The 18,016-nt window shown below is 39.3% G+C and overlaps 1 protein-coding gene across 1 annotated transcript in view; it reads right to left on the bottom strand.

Moving 5' to 3' along the window:
• CPED1 (cadherin like and PC-esterase domain containing 1) overlaps positions 1–18,016 on the bottom strand; it is a 324,989-nt gene that overhangs the window by 206,631 nt on the left and 100,342 nt on the right. The window contains exons 5-6 of the mRNA XM_052638461.1: positions 2,186–2,318; positions 41–209 (exon numbers count right to left, since the gene is read on the bottom strand). Of these exons, the coding sequence (XP_052494421.1) occupies positions 41–209; positions 2,186–2,318 (302 nt within the window). The remainder of the gene's footprint in view (positions 1–40; positions 210–2,185; positions 2,319–18,016) is intronic.

The following is an 18,016-nucleotide window of genomic DNA, read 5'->3' as shown; positions in this document are numbered from 1 at the left end:
TATACTTTGTGGGAAATAACTGCTTCTATGGAAATTTTACCTTGACAGTGAAGCGTTTTTTCTTTGGTGGATTCCAAACCATGCCAGTCGAATGAATGAATGCACGGAGAGGAGTTAAGGATGTCACCAGTACATATGCTTTAAGAATTACAGATAAATCTTTGGCTCTCAAGAGTGTTTCTTGTGGAGCAAGGGCTGTGGTTTGATTCCTAAAAAATACAAAACAGAATTAAAGCTCCATAATTTGGAGTGAGTATGTAATTTGTAAATTACCTCAGCACTTTGTATACCCCATCTTTCGCTCCTTGGGCCCCAGCCTTCAGTGTATGGGCTTCCTTAAACAAAGGCTAAAATGATACCCAAAATAAGGTTTAAAGACCGAAAAAAATGTTACCATTAGTGACGTCTGGTACCATCCCAACGAAAGAGGTCCATATAAAAGCTTAGGAAACCCCTGACGTCTTCTTGTTCTGCCCTTATCTACCTGAGTTCTATCTTTTCCTCTACAAGATATTGTTTCTCAGTAGTGGACAGATCATGAAAAGTATGCCAAAATACTTTCCCCACTAATTTGATTCTACTTCTGGTGGCTCAGACGGTGAAGTGTCTGCCTACGATGTTCGATCCCTGGGTTGGGACGATCCTCTGGAGGAGGCAATGGCACCCCACTCCAGTACTCCTGCCTGGAAAATCCCATGGACGGAGGAGCCTGGTAAGCTACAGTCCATGGGGTCGCAAAGAGCTGGACTCAACTGAGCGACTAAATGTTCACTTTTCACTTTCATAAACCACAGGTGGCGCTAGTGGTAAAGAACCTGCCTGCTAATGCAGGAGGCATAAGAGACCGCGAGTTCGATCCGAGGGTTGGGAAGATCCCCTGAAGAAGGGCATGGCAACCCACTCCAGTATTCTTGCCTGGAGAATCCCCATGGGCAGAGGAGCCTGGCGGGCTACAGTCCATGGGGTCTCAAAGAGTTGGGCATGCCTGAAGCGTCTGAGCACTCATGCACACAATAATCTACACCATATGATCATTAAGGGTTAATTTGAGGGATGAAGTTTCAGGAGACACTTCAGTCTAAAAAAGGGGGGGAAAACCCACTAGTTGAATATTCTGTGATGAAGCAAATAGACTTTCATCATGTGTGTATGTGTGTTAGTCTCTCCGTTGTGTCCTACTCTTTGCAATTCGACTCTATGGACTGTAGCCTGCCAGGCTCTTCATCCGTGCAATTCTCCAGGCAAGAATACTGGAGTGAGTTGCCGTTGCCTTCTCTAGGGGGTCTATCTGACCAGGGGATGGAACCTGCGATTCCCGCATTACAGGCAGAACCTTTACCGTCTGAGTCACCATGGAAGGCCACATCCATCATAAATGGTACCAAAATGTATGTGTGTGTGTGAATCGATCAGTCATGTCCGACTCTTTGCAACCCCATGGACTGTAGCCCACCAGGCTCCTCTGTCCATGGAATTCTCCAGACAAGAATACTGGAATGGGTTGCCATTTCCTTCTCCAACCAAAATGTATTGCTATTTTCTCTTCTGCACCCTATTTCTGTATTTCAATTATCTAAGCTCGGTCAATGAAAAGAGAGTGCTTTTTCATCTTTTGAAGTCTACATAAGCAGAAATGCATATGATTCTTCAAATACTACCTAAAAATTATAAAATGACATGAGGCAAACTGTTTTGCGCCTTGGATAAGATAATTAAAATCTCTTAGTTTTTCACTGTAATTTATCGACATGAAAGAATCATTTCCCTGGGAGCAACTTAAGTAACTTGGTACCCTACAGTTGTTTTCTCAGAGCCCTAAAAAAATAACTAGAAAGAAATCATTCAGCCATACTCATAGACTAAGGTTTGTTATCTGAATATAAAATGAAAGTTAAAATTTTATAGTTTCACACTGTCAAGCTTTTAAATTCAATTTCCATTAATGTAACTTTCTAGATAAGAGTCCTATTTACCCAAATGTTTATTCTATGGCAAGAGAGGTTTGAATTAGTCTAGAAGAAAATAGATGGTGCATTCTTTATTAAGAAGAGATAGTTGAAAATTTATGTAACAGAACCTAAAATTTCAAACATGTAAAACCCCTAGATGTGTCTAGTGCTTTTTTTCTTATTGGCTATCTTCTAAAATGCGTGCCTGGGGTAACAATTCAAAATGATTAGCTTACAGCTGTTCACGTCTCCAGTCCCCTGGTTTCCACATCTGCGACTTCAGTGTTTTTAAGAGGTGAGTTGAAGTCCTCAGCTTTAATTGTGTGCTCTGATTCAGACACACAGAAGGGCTCACCAGAAGTTGCAATTCTGGAAAGATTCAAAAGAGCAAAAGACAGTCATTTTATTGTTTCCTTTTGGAGTGGCTTCCGAAATAGAGTCTTGCTGTGTTAACCTCCTGGGTCCAAGGGAAACAGGCAGCAAATTTTCTCTCCATTCTGAATCAAGGTTAGATCCATCAAGCACGAAGGCATGTTTAGAGAGGCCTTTCCTTAGTGGTATGTTCTCTTACCATATACTAGTAAAACAATTGTAATAACATTAAAATTTTCTTGCTCAGGAGAGGAAGCAGATACAATGTGTCCCTCTCCCTCCCCAGGAGGGTCTATCTTCTGTACAGCTTAGAGATGCACTCTTGATTCACGGAATGGTGGTGTAGGAGCTGACTTCTGTTTGTGATGAGAATACTACATAGACAACTTGAGTTGACTTCCTGACAATGCAGTCCTTCAAAAGCTAGAGTCTGTCATGCTTCTTGACCTTGATAACCTCAAGAAGTGTTTCATTATTTTGTAGAATATTATTTGTGCTTAGTCGCTTAGTCATGTCTGACTCTTTGAGACCTCATGAACTATAGCCCACCAGGCTCCTCTCCTCTGTCCGTGGGATTTTTCAGACAAGAATACTCGAGTGGGTTGCCATTTCCTTTTCCAAGAATATTATTTAGTGAATTTGTTAAGTGTATAAAAGTAAAAACCAACAATGATGACTTATTTAAGAACACATATTGATAGAAGGTAATTCTGTATATCCATATCAGCATATACAGAATTACCTTATACTTCTTAATGGTTTGGGGTGTTCCATTTAATGAATATATTTAATTTAACCATTCCCTTATTGCTGTGTATTTAGATTATTTTTGTAATGTTTTTCTTCTGCTATTTCAAAAATACTACAATGAACACTCTTAACATCTAATCTGGTGTACTTTTACAAGTTTATCTAGGGATGAATTCAAATCTATATGTGTAATTTTTGGGTCAATGGGTAAATGCATTGTAAATTTGATCAAAATTACTCAATTGCCTTCTAAAAAGGTTGCCCCAATTTCACTCTCTCCAACAGCATATTAAGAGTTGTTGTTTCCTTACTGCCAGGTCATAGAGCTTTATTTTTAAATTATACAATTTATCTAGCTCCCCAAATAGAATAAAACCTTTAAATCATTTCCCCCCTTGTGCATGTTTCATCAATACTAACACAGTCTAATTTAAAATACTTCATGCTCTTAAGTAAAAGTCAGCAGAAGTCAAGCTGTTCAATGTATTCCCATATCTCATTATTTAGCACAGTGTGATCTTTCTCAAAAAATGATAGCCTGTTTGTAAGGCTTCCTTATTAATGAAGTTCTAATATATCATAATAAAGGAAATATTCAAATTGCTTGTTTCTAGAGGTGACAAATGAAGAGCCATTAAGGTAATTTCTTTCCCTGAGCATCACAACTACAAGAGAATTTAAGCATTAATACAGTCCTTTACCTTTGCAGTAAGAAAATAGGTGTTCTTCCCCCCGCCCCCCTGCAACTAAATAGACGTGGGTGATTCACTGGTAGAATTCTTGCCTGCTATGCAGGAGGCCAGGGTTCAATTCTTGGCCTGTGCAGCTACAGGGTCCCCTTGGGCTTCCCAGGTGGCTCAGATGGTAAAGAATCTGCCTGCAATGTAGGAGGCCTGGGTTTGATCCCTAGGTCAGGAAGTTGTCCCCCAGAGAAGGAAATGGCAACCCACTCCAGTATTCTTGCCTGGAGAATCCCATGGACAGAGAAGCCTGGCAGGCTATTGTCCAGGTCGCAAAGAGTTGGAAACATGACTAAGTGACTAACACCTTTACTTTCCCTTTTACCTTTGCTACCAGGAAGCACAGCACCAGGTTGAAGTCCAAGCAGAGGTGACTTTGTAAAACCTAAACATATTAAGTGTTTCACCAAGGTAGGAGTTCAATGGTTTTGAAGAAGTAGTCAGCAAATATGTCAAAAGAATACATGATTTCATGTCATCTTAGTTCAAGTGGAGAAGCCTAAACATGTAGTTGAAGCAATCCAGTGTAGGTACTGCCAAGAATATGTCAAATTTCCAAATCAGCCCCTGAATGTGACAGTAATAAAATTGAATATTGATTAAAGTAAATTTTACCTTTTGTGATATATATATATATATATATATCATATATATATATATATGATATATATATATATATATCATATATATATATATATGATATATATATATATATATATATATATATATATATGTATCAGACACTCCATTATATCATTCCAGGTTTGGAGGTTACTTTGAACAATTCTAAAACAAAAATCAAACAAAAATCCCCACAACTCTAATTAGACCTCCCCTGACACCTAAAATTACTTAATTTCCCTTGATTACAGCTAAAAATTATAAATAAGTTCCATCAATATCTTTTAAAACTGCAACTACATTTTATCAAGCTTTAATAAATAAATGTGGAAGCTTTAAGTATCCTAAGTTCTTGTTTAACAGAGTCAAAAATTTGTTGGTAGTCACTGTAACCTATAATGTTATTGCATGTGTGCTAAGTGGCTTCAGTCATGTCTGACTCTTTGTGACCCCCATGGACTGTAGCCCACCAGACTCCTCTGTCCATGGAATTTTCCAGGAAAGAATACCAGAGTGGGTAGCCATTCCCTTCTCCAAGGTATCTTCCTGACCCAGGTATCAAACCTGGGCTTCCCGCATTGCAGGCAAATTCTTTACCATCTGAGCCACCAGGGAAACCCAAAACCTTATTGGGTATATCTGTCAAGGTCTTCTCAGTAAACCAGTTCAATCCACTTAAATATTCCCTTCCCCTTATCCCTTGACCCTCAAACAGAGAGGAGCCTAAAAGTCTCCTACCAACAATGTCAAAACCAGCTTCTGGGTTTGGAAGGAATTTGGGAGATGAGGTGCTATTTAGTCTTCTAAATGGCCTTGTAGTTCATTAACATGCTTATTTTCAGAAAGTAATTAAATACTGAGGGCTACGTATCTTTTGGGTTTTGCTACCTCACACTTTGAGTTCTCAATGGGTAGCAGATACAGATGCGAAGTATCATACATGCTCTTATCTATTGACTGTTCTTGGCTCTTCTGAAAGAGTCCTGAAGCCATAAATTGACTGCTCACTTAGAGTAAAAAGAACAATTTGTTAGAGATGCATGAAGACTGCTCTTTCGTACATTCTAATATCTGGTTGGCTGGGTCCTAAGTACCTGATGACTGTTGTGTTGTTTTCTATAAAGGAAGATTAAACTTGGGGTTTCATTTTATTTCTTACCAACCAATGATTAATGGGCTTGTGACACTGTCAAGGAGTCTTCTAGAATACAGGATGTCATTCTCCAGGAATCTTTTGAACTTCCCACATCGCAGACCATAAGACTGATATAAGTATGCAATAAATATCTGTTGTAGCAATGAACTAGTTTGGGGAGGGGATGGTGTTAAGCTAATGTGCAGTTGGAGAACAATGAGCATTTCAATGTATTAAAAGATTTTATTTGGTTATTTATTCTTTCACTTCTATGTGGCATGTAATTACATACATCATAGGCAAAGACTAAACACTGGAAAACACTTGTACTAGCAAAGATTAGCTGCCAAATTTACATTGCGTTTGATTTAATGTTTTACCCCGTGGCTAATAATGAATAGGAAAGTGATAGTGAAAGTATAATTATATTTCACCAGTGTTTAAATATTGTCTTGCATTTCATATTAGGAAGCTAAATTTAGCCACTAATTTCTTACTTTAAAACTTCTAGCAAAGATAAAAGCCCTTAATTAATAATTAACAATTGGTTTTGAGATTAAAAGTGTAGATAAGTATTTATGAATGTATTCACTGTTCTTCCTGCAGGAGGGCGTTTACAAGTCTTGCTCCTTAGCCTGCAAGATAGCCTCAGAACTTTCATGTACAGCAAACTTAAACAGAACAATTGATATATGTACAAGCTAAAGCTGTAACCAGGAAATTATCAGTCAGGGCACTGGGAGAAAAGAGATGGATGACAGAATCAAAGCGAAGACACTACCAGAGACTAGCCAAAATAGATAATCAACAAGGACCTCCTGAAGAGCACAGGGAGTTCTACTAATACTCACTACTCTGTAATAGGGCTTCCTGTGTGGCACTAGTGGTTAAAAAAAAAAAAAAAGCACTTGCCAATGCAGGAGACAAAAGAAGCTCAAGTTTGATCCCTGGGTTGGGAAGATCCTCTAGAGAAGGGTATGGCAACCCACTCCAGCATTCTTGCCCAGAGAATCCCATGGACAGAGTAACCTGGTAGGCTATAGTCCATAGGGTCGCAAAGAGTCAGACACGACTGAAACAACTCAGCATGCACACACTCTATAATAACCTGTATGGGAAAAGAATCTGAGAAAGGATTAGATGTATGAATGTGTGTAACTAAATCACTTTGCTTTTCACCTGAAACTAACGCAACACTGTCAGTCAACTCTGCCTGCGTGCGCGCTCAGTCGCTTCAGTCACGTCCTACTCTTTGCAACCCCATGGACTGTAGCCCACCAGGCTTCTCTGTCTGTGGAATTCTCCAGGCAAAAATACTGGAGTGGGTTGCCATGCTCTCCTCCAGGGAATCTTTCCAACCCAGGAATCAAACCCTTTTACATCTCCTGCATAGACAGGAGGGTTCTTTATCCCCAGCACCACTTGGGAAGCCCGAATCAAGTATGCTCCAATATAAAATTAAAAAGAGAGACTATCAAAGAAAGAGTTGATAACAAAAGCAAGAGTAGAGTTGCAAGAAAACGCAAGGCAGTGAAGCTCCCAGGGCTGAACGACAGAAGCTCTTACCACCCCTAGCCCAGGAGGGAGCTGATTACAGACCCAGGCAAAAGGCACAGCTGTGGGAGAGGACACAGAGAAGCAAGAGTGAGGGCCGCAGGGAGAAGTACCCAGGCACTTCCAAGTCAGGGTCCTGCAGGGAAACAGCTAGGGAATAAATGCTCTCACCGTGAGCTCTGGTCTCCACTGGCAGGGATGGCTGTTCTCTCAACATGGTGTTCGTTAGAGTGGTGTGATTTGCTACGATCTCATCAGGACACTGCACCAATGGGGCAGCTCCAGTGGGGGGCAGAGACGGATACCTCAAGGTGAACTGTCTAAGGCCAAGAGGCCTCAGAGCAGCAGAGCCCCTGAACCCATGCTGAGCACAGGAAGCCATGAAGAGAAGGTCACCAGCAGACAGCCAAGGGACAGGCTGCGCCTTGTAAGGAAGGGGCCATTCCATGAGGGAGGGTTTCGGGACCCAGGTTTTGTTTGCTTTTACCACACAAGCTGAACCCGGGCCTGAGAAGACCTGGGTAAAACCCATAAAGATACCTGTTCTAAATTGTCCAGCTCATTGTAATTTAGTCGCTAACCAATATATACATATTTTAATTTTCAAATGATATTCTAAATAACATTTATTTTAAAAATTCTAATTCCTGTCTATAAATGGGTTCTTATTCATAGGTTATATGACCATGAGCTAATTCCTTTAGTTTTCTGAGTTCTGTGTCTTTATGTGAAAAATGAGAATAATAATAATAATGTTAAAAAGAAGAACCTATCTCATATGGATGCTGACAGGATTAAATACAGAGTTTCCTTTAAAGTCCTTTGCAGAGCACTGGGCATATGTTAAATGTTCAAAAAAACATGCTAAATAGCTACTGGTTGTAGTAGTTTTAGTATAATCTTTTTCTATAGCATAGAAAACCTGTTTTTCACTTTGGAAGCTTCGAAGTGTAACTAAAATGCTATTCCTTTTGACTTCATCCAACACTAAGGGGTTCTCACCACTGCTGGCTATCCAAAAAAGGCTAATCTATTAAATTTTCTTTTATGTGATTCTTAAACATCTGACATTTCATGTTAGTTAGTTAAGAAGAAAGTAGAACTATGCGTAGCAAGCACAAATATGTAGTCTAAAATTAAACATAGCAGCCTTACTGTAGAAGGCTTATAAAGACACGTGCAACTTTTAGTGACTTTCCTCAAGGTTAGCATGTGGTTGACCAGTAAAGCTGTTAAAAGAGTTCTTTATTAAGGAAGGTTTCCATAGATGGGGTAAACCAAGGGCTAACCCAGTTACTACAATATTTATGTCTGTTCTGTATTTTGTTCAGGAAAAGACCTTTGCAAACAACCAGTACAAGGAGTTCTTAGTCAACAGAAACAGATCTTAGTTAACAGATTTATTACACATAAATAAAACTCCCTAGACAATTCATGACACATGGATGAAACTCCCTGGACTATTTCAGACCTACACTTGAACTTAAATGCTATAATCTGAGGATTTATATACTTTAAACACATCAATTCCTTAACACAATTTTACTTTTATTTTAAGCAAGTGGCATTAGCTAAAGAGTACCTTTGAGAAAATGGATATACCAAAGCCATAAAGGCATGATTAATACATAATTGTAGGCTGAAGTCAGGCAACTCAAAATTCCTGTTTTGAGACCTGACATTATTATATTATTACCTATGTGGCTTTGATACCAATAGTTGACACTCTATAGTTTCAGCATATCTTTCCTATGTTTGTTACTACATAAGGGTGTCAAACCACAAATACAAATGGCATAGTAATTCAATACAGTACTTTTTGGGGGTAAAGAATAACTTCCACTTTATTTTATAGGAAATGAGATGCAGTCCACGTCCTGATATAAGTGGAGACACAATCTGAGCCATAAAAATGACCAGATCAATTTCATAGCAATGTACTTTAAAGGAATAGTCATTGCATAAAGTTTCCACCAACTAACCAATCAATCAATCAACTGCTTACTGAGAATTCAGTAAAGTAAATGCAAGCCATAAATGCCCTCCTTTCTGTTCTTTTTCAGTGGAAGTGTCAAAGTCATGCAATTCTACAAAAATAATTTTCCCCATGGACTGCTCCATGTGTTGACCATGACAACATAAAAACCTTGAATTCTGCTCATTTTCCTCGGTAATAAAAGCTATGCCTAGACTACAACTTCAATTTTCTTGCCATGTGACTTCACTGCAATGACCAAACAGCATGAAAGACTTGCTTTTTTACCTTATGGCAACTTAATTTACCTTGATGCTTTTCTACATAAATTTTCCAGGGGAAAAAAAAAAAGGGAAGAAAATACTTTACTACTTCAGTAAGACCAAAGATGAATAATTTGGTATAAATCAGTGAGCATCATTAATAACAATTTGAAACACAACCTCCAACAAATATTAGTACCTAGAATGCAACAAATATGATAACAGAGTAGCTGTCTAAGCCCACTCACTGTGAAAATAAGTTAATCACTTCATTAATATTAAACATTTTCTGGAGTAAACTAGGAAACTTTATTGATATCATCTACATCAGAATAAGTAATGACTTATTAAAGGTTTGTAACAGTGATTCAAAATTCTTTTTAAGTATATTGAAGGCAATCTCAATTTAAATGTAATACACAAATACAGTGAGTCATCGCACCTATTTTAAATGAAACCATGCATTAACATAGCTCTTCTTTAATGGCAATTTCACAGACCAACTCCATCTTCAATTTTCACCCTATATTTTTGGTATAATAAAGTATATATGATATTTCTATCAATTTCCTTCTCTACTCCTATAGTATTTACAATAAAACTTATTATATGTGAACCAGTACATATTTAAAATATCAATATTTTCATAATATCTGACTCCAAGAGTGAGACACAGAACATGCAGAGACTAGAGGCAGTTGCCCAAATGAAATCTAATGAGGACCAGAGGTCCCAATGCCAGAAATAGGTCAAGAACATGGCAATACGTCAGAAAAGATTTCTGGTTATGACACTGAAAAAATATATCCCAACGGAACGATTTTGTTCTCAGCTTCTTTCCCTCCAATTAATCAGCAATATGATTGGAGTCTGTGGCTGTCAGTTTTAGCTGGGTGACACAGGAGTCCACTCTCCATAGATGAGGACACAAACAGACAAGGGTCAGAAACCAGGCAGAATCTGATCAGAGTTTCTGGAACAGTGTCTCAGTTCCACCCTAAGCTGGATAAGCCCATCAACCAGATACATTTGGCCTATTTTGCATCTTTGGGGCTTCCCTGGTGTCTTCATGGTAAGAAATCTGCCTGCAATGTGGGAGTCGTGGGTTCAATCACTGGGTCGGGAAGATTCCCTGGAGGAGGAAATGACAACCCACTACAGTATTCTTACCTGAAGAATTCCATGGACAGAGGAGCCTGGCAGGCTACAGGAGTCTTTGCACAAAGCAGCCTTTGTGCAAAGGAGCCTTTGCAACCTTTGCAAAGAGTCAGACACAATAGAGTGACTGAACTAACCAAAGCGGGGAAGAGTCTTCATATCTGAAATGTTAAGTAACTGTTGGTCTTTAAAGATGTTAATTAGGTGATTAATTTTGAATTTTTCCCCCTAAACTCTCTACTCTGGGTAAAATTTAGGCCAGGACATTAAACTCAAATAACTATTTTCTAATAAGAATACTCTTCATGTTTTCTCCATACATCTCTCATCTTTTGTACTGCCAAGGTGCTTTTAGCATACATGTGCATGTGTGTATTATATGTATTACCTAATTTATATATGTGACATTTAATATATAACACAAATACTTATTTGTATTACATAAAATATTAATTCTATATACATATAGTATTTTCCAGAGATTTAATACACTATAACTCAGACTACAGAGTTTTCACATCAGCATTTTATTTCAATTAAGACCACTCATTTGCATGTTCCTGTAACAGCAATCCCAGACTGAACTTCCAGGTCTAAACTGCTACGTGTTGTTGCTGTTGTTTAGTTGATAAATCACATCCAACTCTTTGCAATCCCATGGACTGTAGCCTGCCAGGCTCCTCTGTCCATGAGATTTCCCAGGCAAGAATACTGGAGTGGGTTGCCATTTCCTCCTCCAGAGGATCTTCCTGACTCAGGGATTGAACCCATATTTCCTGCATTGCAGGTGGAGTCTTTACCACTGAGCCACCAGCGAAGCCCAAGCTGCTATTTATACTTTAAATAGGTGGGTAGTGGATACTAAGTCATTTATATTTTGCTATTTCTTATGAAACACACTAAATGTTTTAGGGAAGACAATTCTCTGGCACCCAATAATATCTCAGTCATTTTCAATAAATTAGGGATGGGCAGTTATTGCTTTAAAAAATTCTGTGAGCTATGGCATCACTCAGGGGTTCAAAGTCATGAAATGACAGTCATACTCTCTGCTAGAATTTGACTCTGTAGACTCAGTCAATGGAAGCTGAATCAAAAGCTTGGATTGTAAGTAGTGGAAAACATTCAAGCTCATTTTAAGTCTAAAGAATTCAAGCTATCTTTAAGTAAAGGGAAAATGAATGAGTAACAGTGAAAAAAATATCAAAGTATAGGTTTTCTGTTCCTCTTTTCCCCTTTAAGAGAGAATGATACATGCTAATTTGAGAACCAAGTTTGTAATGTTGTTTGAAGTAATGGAGGAAAAACTGATCTTTAATCAATATAAATGAATCAGAAAGAGAAGAGTGAAAAAAGAGACCAAAAAGGAGAGAGGATGTACAGGATGGGGTTTTGGTGAGCTGACAGGGTTGCCTAGGGAAAAAAAAAAAAAGAGGGTTATAAAAGCAGAATTTGGCAGAAATTTCACTATGTGTTGAGTAAGGCTAATTCCCCTTTAGCTGCCATTTTGTCCCTAGATCTCCTTCCTTCCACAAAAAGGTACTGAAAAATGTAAATAAACCTTGAGGTTTATTTACAAATAAACCGTGTTATTGTTGGAGGGGGTGTTTTATTTGTTTGCTTACCACAACATAATGCTCAGCATTCTCTCAAAGGGGCCATTTTTTCTGGGCCCCCTGCCACGCCCAGGGCCAAGGTCAGGTCCCTTCGGCCCAGTGGCTGCTGGGGTGGACCACTATGAGAGAAAGGCAGGCGAGCAAAATCTGATTTAGAGAAAAAGTGCATGAGGTCTCTATTCGCAGAAAAGTTGAACTTAAGAGTGTTCATTCAATTTCCTAGATCTAGAGTGAAAAGTGACAGAGGTTCTCGGCCGCCACCACCCACCAAGTGATTAGCAATTCAGGTTTTCAGCTGGCTGCCTCACAATCACTCACCCAGCCTCCAACTCGCCACTATGGGCTGATTTCTCTGAGAATGCTGCGTTTATTCAGCATTTTCTTCAAGAAATCTGGCTTTTATTTACTAAATTGCTTAAATCATTCACAGTATCCATTGGTCTCAGGAGCTTCAGGTGACATTAGGACACATATTTCTGACCAGAAATTTTCAAAATTGGCATGAGACTCTAGGATTTGGGGTTGTTTTTTCAGTTTTGCTTCCCTCGTGAGCTATATTTCATATAATTAAGGACTTTCACCCACTAAACGGCTTAAAATGTTGTTCCAGTAGCTTACAAACACGAAAATATTCTATTAAAATCTTTCTTAAAGGTAAAACTTCTCTTAATTAAAAGAGTACACCTGGTACTTTGCTTATTTTGCTCTTGGCATAACACATGTAGATTTACCAATAAATCATGTAACTGGCAAATTTTAAATATCACTTTGTGGGTGGTATCTTTGCTTTTTATAGCCTTCTATGAATATAGTTTAAAGTTCTCTCCCTTCAATGACACAGGCTTTTCTAAAACTGTTGAATGACCTACAGAGGACTAAGAGAAGGAATCTAGAAAAAGGAACATTACCAAATACCGAGCTGAAAAGATAAATTAGGCATAATCAGTTTACTTAACCACATAATCTTTCTCTTTTTCTCCTTAATTCTGTATTTAGAGACAAAGTAAATATTCCTGCTCCTGCAGTATTGGAACACAAGAATATAAATATAAATAGTTATAGCTTTATATTTGAAGGATAATTGCAGCCATACTTCCATATTCTGTTCAAGAGAAATATTTCAGGTACCGTCATAACATTGTTAGAACTCAATGATGTTAAACACAACCATCCCAACCCCCAAAAACAGGAAAAGAAAAGACCCCCACTTTTTGTTGTTGTTCTCTGAAACCATATAGTCAATGAGGGATGACAAGAATGCAATCTGGTTATTATTTACGAGCGTATTGGAGTTTTAGTGTGACACCAATCTGAATTCATCAACCCTGGGATTTCTTTGGAAGGAATGATGCTAAAGCTGAAGCTCCAGTACTTTTGACACCTCATGCAAAGAGTTGACTCATTGGAAAAGACTCTGATGCTGGGAGAGATTGGGGGCAGGAGGAGAAGGGGACGACCCAGGATGAGATGGCTGGATGGCATCACGGACTCGATGGACGTGGGTCTGGGTGAACTCTGGGAGATGGTGATGGACAGGGAGGCCTGGCGTGCTGCGATTGATGGGGTCGCAAAGAGTGGGACACAACTGAGCGACTGAACTGAACTGAACTGAATCTGAATTCAACTAGGAATTCACCATGCCTGGCCCTGATTGGGAGAACCGTGGGTGAGACCTAACAGTAAGAAAACTGTCCTAAAGAAGAAAGAGTGGGCGGAAGAGAAGGCCAAGGAGAACAGAACAGCATGAAGGAGGGGGGCAGCATTTAGTATGTTGCTCCAATATTCCATAGGCCTTACTTCCACCCCAGGTTTCATGTCAGAAGCTAAAACAATACTGAAAAAAAATGTTTTGTTCAGTGAGAGTGTAACATTCCATGCAATAGAAAAAAATTATAATGTAAAGAAAGATTTTGACTATTTATTTATTTTACTACTACTAAGTCAGTTTAGTGTTGACTTATTCTGGCTTCTGAGAACACCAGTGGACTTTCAGCCAATGGACAAGACAGTGACTGGTACCCGGGACATGGCCCCAATAGTTTCAGCAGCAGCCAGAGGAGAAGCAGGCACCCCATGAACCTCAGGATCCCTGACACCGGGCATGGGACAGCACAGACAATGGCAGGTGCAACAGCAGTCTCTTCCACGTGGAACTCTAGTGGTAGGACACCTTTGGTGGGTGTGACCAGTGGTGTACACTGGCAGCAGAGGACCATAGGGCAACAGAAGTACAGTAACTAGTGGATGTGGTATCAAGTGTAAGAGGATTGAGTTCATGGGCACATAAGATACACCCTCTGAGACAAAGGGGGGCATTTGAGGCCATCACAGTGATTGAGACTGCTACTGAAATTTAATGGATGAGGGTTATAAAGGCTAGCTCTCTGCCTGTCTAGGATAAGGCTGATGTTTATTTGGAATGCATTGGTAAGGTGCAGAGCCCGGTGCCTGGTTGAATAATTAGATGTCTATTCTCATGGGCCAGGGCACATACCGTAACACCTGCTGCTATGATGAATATCACTCTGTGCAAAACAATAAATTCTCCCCTATCCCATATCACTTTTGAATGTCTTGCTGGACACCGATGTGGACGAAAAGCCTGTTGGTAATTATTTGAACCTAGATCTTGACTCCACTTTATATATAAGCCCTAGGCATTTTACCCAACTTCAATATACACTGAATTTTTCAGGAATGCAATTTCATAGTCAAGCAAAGGAACACTATACTTTGTTTTGCTTGTGGCTTTCTCAAGAGTTGTTCACCAATAGCAACGTGAGGCATGGAATCTTGGTTTTCTTACGATACTAACTGCACCAATCTGAATTTGCACCTGTCACATTCAGGGAGACTCAAAGTAAAAGGGGGAGCACTTGACTATTTCATTACACTTTATGATATCATTATGCCTGAACATTTACATATTGGACTTCTCTGGTGGCTTATTGGTAAAGAACCCGCCTGCCAGTGTAGGAGACCCAAGAGATGTAGGTTCGATCCCTGGGTCGGGAAGATCCCCTGGAGGAGGACATGGCAACCCACTCCAGTATTCCTGCCTGGAGAATGCCATGGACGGAGGAACCTGGCAGGCTGCAGTCCATAGCGGTGCAAAGAGTCGGACACGACTGAAGCGATTGAGCACAGCACCAACATTTACATACTACATTACAAATTGTTATACTACAAAGCACTTTCCTTTGGGGCTTCCTAGGTGGTGCTAGTGGTAAAGAATCTGCCTGCATTACAGGAGACAAGAGTTTGATCTCCGGGTTGGGAAGATTTCCTGAAGAAGAAAATGGCAATCCACTCCAATATTCTTGCCTGGGAAATTCCATGGACAGAGGAGCCTGGCAGGCTACAGTCCATGGGGCTACAAAGAGTCAGACATGACTAAGCACATGAGCACTTTCCTTTTATTTGTCCATTACATTAAGGATTGTTGAAAATACATGTATAGGTTAGTTATAGACACTTCCTTCTAGATCAATAAGAGATCAATAAATAAATTTATCAAAAAAGAATGTGAGGTCAGATAGGAATGAATGAAAAGATTGTTTTAGGATGATCCAAAAGTGACTGGAAGCAGGATTTTGAGAGAAGGGGGCTGAAGATGGTGAGTGTAGGTGGAGGCAAAGAAATATTTTTGTGACCATTTTAAGAATCTAGCTTTATTCCCAGGTTAGTGAATCCTAAAAAACATGGGTCTCACCAACTAGATAAGACCACTTGTTGGTAGTACTTATCAACTAATATTTATGGAAATGCTTATTAAATACTTAACATTTGTGGGTTGCTGGCTCTGTGTGAGAGGCATTGTTCTAAGTACTTTACGTGTAGAAACTCTTATCCTTTTACCAATCCCCAGAGGCAAAATCATTATTGTCCCTACACTGCAGACAGAAAATGGAAGCATAGAGAAGGTAAGAAACTTGCCCAAGGACAGTGGGCTATTAGGACAAGAAGGGATTCACACACATGCAGCCGGATCCAGTCTGCTCTTGCCGCTCCCCAGCAGCAGATGCACAATTAGGTCAAAGCAATTACTTCCTCTGAAAACCATTTTCGAGAACCATTAATCCCACAGAAATCATATATCACCCACAAAACATAATTTGGTTCTGCTTACATTTATTAATTTCACATCCCCAGAATGGTGCTTTATAAACCCTCCTGGCAGCACAACCAGTGAATTCTAAAAGCCCTTCCTTGAAGGTCAGAAGAGTAGCCTTAAAGAGCCAGGACAATTAATACTTGGTCCTTCCACATGGCCCGAGGTGGTCACTGTCATTCCAGAGGCCCAGACCTCAGGTTGGTGGTACACCCACATCTGAGTTGCCCCGAGCCCCAGACCTATGGCTGTGGTGCAGAGTTTGCCACAGTAAAATTTCTAGTTTGCCTAAAAATGGTTGTGGATGGTTTGAGGAGCTGACCCTGAGTAGGCACATCAGATAAAAGGTAACGGAAGAAAGGTAAAGAAGACCCTCAGAGGATGATGTGGCTGGATGGCATCACCGACTCAACAGACATGAATGTGAGTAAACTCTGGGAGATAGTGAAAGACAGGGCAGCCTGGCATGCTGCAGTCCATGGGGTTGCCTAGAGTCAGGCACAACTTAGCAACTGAACAACAACAAAGAGGACCCTCAAGAGAGAAAGTGCCAGTGAGTGATGAAAACCTGAGCTTTTGATTATCTGAGGGCTCTCAATTCCCATCTGTTACTGAGTTCCCAATTAAAAGGCTAAAACAAGCAAACAAAAAAGACTAAAAGAAAAACAAAACAAAAACAATTTCCCACCTGCAGCAAATTCACTTAACGTCTCCTTATATGTAAATATTATTGTAAATAAGAAATTACAAGAATTACGTTAGTGGATCGAATAATAATAATAGAGTGGTAAACAAGTTCTCTTTTCACTAGACCCAGGTATTATTAGGCTTTCTTAAATAGTTCCTTTCTTATTTTCTTGCATTATAAAAGATAGACTTAAAATATAGTATTGCAGCTCAGGCTTATTACAAAAGGTAGTGCATGGTAACTAAGATATGGATCTTCGCCTTTCCAGCTGTGTATGTAGCTCAGACATTCTTGGAGCTTCCATTCCTTTATCTAAAGAAGATACATCAGTATTTGCCCCACAGATGCTTACAGAGGGTTAAAAGAGTAACCAGATAACGTCCTTGACATGGCAACTAACACATGATATGTAAAGAATTAGTGTGACTATATGATATTATTTGAAGGTCATTTATCTATAATATAACCTTGCGGCATAAATCATGAAGACCCAGTGTATTTATAAAACAAACACAAAACTAGTACTAATCCTGTTTGATCTGTACTCAACCTCTAACTTTAGATAATACTTAAGCATAAATAGGCTTTCTTTTCATCAGAATGTCTCTAAAAAGAACAATATATATTGCTGTGACAGTTTTATGTCAATCTGAAAAGCTGAACATCTCATTCAATTTTCCTCTCCAAATCGATTCATGGATATCTTGAGTAATACAGAAATAATGCCTTATATATTACTTTTATAGATTTACAACACATATTCTTCTATAAAGCATTTTCATGACGACTCTGTGAAGAAAGAATGGTCAGTAAAATTGTTTCCGTCTTAAAAAGTCCAAAAATGAGGCACAAATGGGCTACATACTTTTCCCAGGGTCACATTACTCTAGGTCATAACTGGGTGCATTTTTTCTCATATGAAGACCACAGGATTCCTGACTTGAAGGCTGAAGGTTAGAATTCTTCTGATCTCTTAGACTAGGATTCTTACCAGTATTTATGAGCATCTTACAAAGGTTCAGAAATGAAAGAGGCAAGACAGTCCTTCAAAAGACCCTCTCAGCTAATGTGGTTAAGTTACCTA

Source organism: Budorcas taxicolor, chromosome 4 (genome assembly GCF_023091745.1).
Source record: "Budorcas taxicolor isolate Tak-1 chromosome 4, Takin1.1, whole genome shotgun sequence".
Taxonomy (NCBI): Eukaryota; Metazoa; Chordata; class Mammalia; order Artiodactyla; family Bovidae; genus Budorcas; species Budorcas taxicolor.
Note: the sequence above shows the minus strand (reverse complement) of the source record. Positions and strands in the feature narration are given on the sequence as shown.